We start from the raw sequence: 3585 nt of genomic DNA on the forward strand, positions 1-3585 counted from the left end.
TCAGTGCCCTTCCCTCTCCAGAAGCAGTCTATGGAAAAGGAGCATGCTCTCTGTCCACCCTCAGATTACACAGATGTGATTTAAGTTATCTGGTTATAAATATCCCAAAGAAGCCATTCCGGGGGCCTATGTAGGGTGTGGCACCACCATTGTCATAGTCTGAGGCAAGGAACCATATGTCTGGTCTCTGCACAGCCTTGTCACTCTCCCAGTCTGAATGAATAGTCTGTTGGGACTGATGATGGGTGAAAGCCTTAGAGGGAGGTCACGCATTTCCAGAACTCCACTCTCACTCCGCACAGCACGGGAGCTGAAGCTGTTTCCCAGGAGCCATGAGGTAGAGGCAGAAGAAATCTGACGGACGTCCTAAGAAAACCAGCGCACACCTCACTCAAGGTCTTTCAAGCCACAGGCTTTGTCTGCTCAGGGTCTCACTAGCCTTTTGCGAAATAATGAGGCCCAGGAGAAAGGCAGGCATAGCAACAATGGGGCCAGTGGCGGGAAACAGTCTTTAGAGACCCCATTGTCCATTTCTCCCGCCGGAAACGAACAAGCAGGATCCTGCAGAGGAGACCCCACACCCTGCAGGCTCTCTGCCATGTCTGGATGCTCAGCACGTCTCAGGGGCCTCCGGACAGAGGGGCCCATTCTTCCCCAAGGGCGGGACCGGGCCAAGGATGACTGTATGGCTCACAAGGACCATGGAAGGGAATGGCGCGGTGCCAGACTAAAGAACCCCTCCCTAAAGGCCTCGTAAGGAGCTGAAAGTGATGTCTGTCTGTTTGCCGCCCCCCCCAGGCCACCTTTAAACAAACAAAAAAACAAACAAAAAAAAAACAATTAGCTCAAGTCTTCCAAACTACGGCACGGTTGCTCTGAACCCCAGCAGCACCCTGGAATTCGAGGAAAACATGAGCTCACTGGTCAGCAGGCTAAGAAGGGTTAGAAGGGCAGCAGACTGGAGAGTAGACAAAGTGAGGCAGGCACAGAGCTGGGTATGCTGCCTGCCACAGAAGACCATGACTACAGTGGCTGGTATGGTCCAGATTACTTAGTATTCTACCAGCTCACTGTGGGTACCAGGATGCCATCCGAGCCACACCCTTCTCACCCACCCTCCCATCACCCTCCCCAACACCCCATCTCCAGAAGAAGGTCCATCCAGGGCTTGCTCCCAGGTCTCTCAGTCCAGTGCCATCTCACATGGGTTGAGATGGGTCGTGAGAGCAGCTGAATAGACACGGCTGAACTCTTGGAAGCGGGGAGCACAGCCCAGCCAAGCTTCGCCAAATCGGCTCCAGCCCATGAAGAGGAAGGAGCCTGGGCCAGGACGCACACCACAGCGCAGCAAGGTACGAATGGAGGCCCGGCCTTGGCCCTCCGAGCTCCCTTCCTTGAACAGTGGCAGTGTCTGGCGGATGACACGAGCAACCACCACAGTGATGACTGATTCTTGCAGCTCTGTGTCATGGGCGACCCCATGGATGGTCCCGTGGATCACTACGAGGAGACATGGTGGCCAGTGGTGGGCACGTGGGAATGTGAGGCAGACCCTAAGCTCTCCCGCAACAGAAACACTCACCAAAATCACTGGTGCATGCAGCCAGGAGGAGCTCGGCATCACTGCAGGGCCTGCAGGCACCTAGCATGCAAGGCAGGTCATCAGCCAGGCCTGTGATCTCTCAGCACGAGCCCACAGCTCCTCCCAAGAGGAAAAGGTACAGGAGCAAGAGACTAAACCCTTCTCCCAGCATCCTATAGCCTGAAGACACCCTGCAGGTACATGCCTACTGATGGGCACCTCAGTGCCTCATACACAGGCTTGGTACCATCTCATAAACTCAGACTAACACTGGGAAACGTTCTGTGACCTCCCAGCTCTAGCTAGGGATATTCTAGTGGACTCCAGTTCGGGGGGGTCTCTAGCTAGGGCAGAACAGTCAGAGAGCCATTCATTCCCTGCAGGGTCAGGCTACAAGTTCCAGAAGAGCAAAGCACTGGGCCTGGTGCCCTGCAGGGAGGCAGGGCAGGCAGTCTCCATGGTGACGAAGAGGCACACTGGACTTTTGTTGGCTGGGCTTGGGGGGAGGGGAAGGAGGTCACCACCAGGCCAGGGAGCCCTGGACAGCCTTGGCCATAGGCTTTGATTCTGCCTCAGCTTAACCCTTCCCCCAATCCTTCAGAAACCAGAGACCCAGGGCTGGCCTCTCGGGCATTTGCCCCCTCCTGCTCTTTTCCTAAACCGAATCTTTTAAGAGGAGGAGGAGAGAAAGGCGGGGGCACTTCCAACTCACCTCCTTACGACCTGGAAGCCACTATGCTCTCCACCGGAGTGGCCTCTGTCAAGCTACAGAAGGACTCTCCATGCAATGGGGTGGCAAGGCCCAGTCCCATCAGGTCAGTGTGGAGGGCCAATTTCTGACACCCAGCCAGTCTCATAATCACTCACCATCCACACCAAGACCTTGAGCCTGGGGAGACATTTCTGCACGTTGGTCCTCGTGCAGTTCAAAACGGAAGGCAGCAACTCTGCGGCTGATGTCGCGGTGTGGTGTGGCCTGCAGGAAAAGGGCTCGGCGCTCGCGGGGACCCCAGCGCATGCAGCGGCCCCCAGCCAGGTCCGGGCCCTCGGCCAGTAGCAACTCTAGATTGCCGGTCATACGTTCAGCGAAGACCTGGGCACCAGCGAAGGGCCGCTCTGGGCGCAGACAGACGATGCTGGGCCGTGTGCCCGGATCGGGGCCGCCCAGGGTCAGGCGCAGCGCCCCAGCTGGGTACAGCCACTCGATAGCGCCCTCAGTACAGTCCAGGGTCAGCTGCCCCACGCTGCCAGGCTCCTGGGTCAAACCGCTGGGGACAGGACGGTGGTTCTCAGGTGGGTGACCCTCGTTCCCTAGCCCGCTCATCCCTTTTCCCGCGGCTACCAACATCTGCTTCTACTCTGTGTAACAGGACATTGAAGTCTGCGTTTCCTCAGTTCCAAGTGGGAGGGAACCCTCCAACCCAAGAAGTAAATAAAATAAAATAAATAAATAAATAAACCCACAACCCTCCCCGCAGTCCCTCCTGGTACCTGCCCCTCCAGCTGCAGCGGTCTTCCGAGTAGCCAGCGTGAGCGGACGCGGCCAGGAGGCCGCAACAGAGCGCGCAAAGAAGCGTGGCTACCAGCATGGTTAGGGGACGCGCCGGGGCCTCGGACTGCTGCCCCGGGAGGGTCGGGGCCGCAGCGCGAGCAGCCCGCGGCGCGGCTGCCCGGCCCGGCGCGTCCCCACAACCGGCGACCCCTCGCCGCTGCCCCCTCTGAGCTCCGGGGCTAGGGGGCGGGGCCTTTGCTCTCGGACCAATCGCCACAAGCCGCAGAACTTTCCTCCAATTGCAGCACCCTCGAGGGGGTGGGGCGGGCTCAAGGCGGGAGCTCGGTCCAAGGCAGGGTTGATGTAGAAAGCGCTCCTGTTTCCCCATTTGGAGATCCCCAATAGGAACGTTTGGTGGGTTGGTGGGGTTCGCTGTCGACTGGAATCTGGAAGGCTGTCCACCCCTTACCTTCAGTGGACCTCGGGGCAGTGGGACTTTGTAAGAGAAGTA

The 3585-nt window shown here is 58.1% G+C and overlaps 1 protein-coding gene across 1 annotated transcript; it reads right to left on the reverse strand.

The window, feature by feature from the left end:
* Positions 1–779: 779 nt before the first annotated feature.
* Positions 780–3254, reverse strand: Metrn (meteorin, glial cell differentiation regulator). Its single transcript, NM_133719.2, has 4 exons — positions 3074–3254; positions 2450–2850; positions 1583–1642; positions 780–1500 (listed from the first exon to the last, which is right to left on the reverse strand). Exons 1-4 carry the CDS (start codon positions 3169–3171, stop codon positions 1184–1186), a joined length of 876 nt encoding a protein of 291 aa, NP_598480.1. The 5' UTR covers positions 3172–3254; the 3' UTR covers positions 780–1183.
* Between the last annotated feature and the right edge of the window lie 331 nt (positions 3255–3585).

This window comes from Mus musculus, chromosome 17 (assembly GCF_000001635.26).
Source record: "Mus musculus strain C57BL/6J chromosome 17, GRCm38.p6 C57BL/6J".
Lineage (NCBI taxonomy): Eukaryota > Metazoa > Chordata > Mammalia > Rodentia > Muridae > Mus > Mus musculus.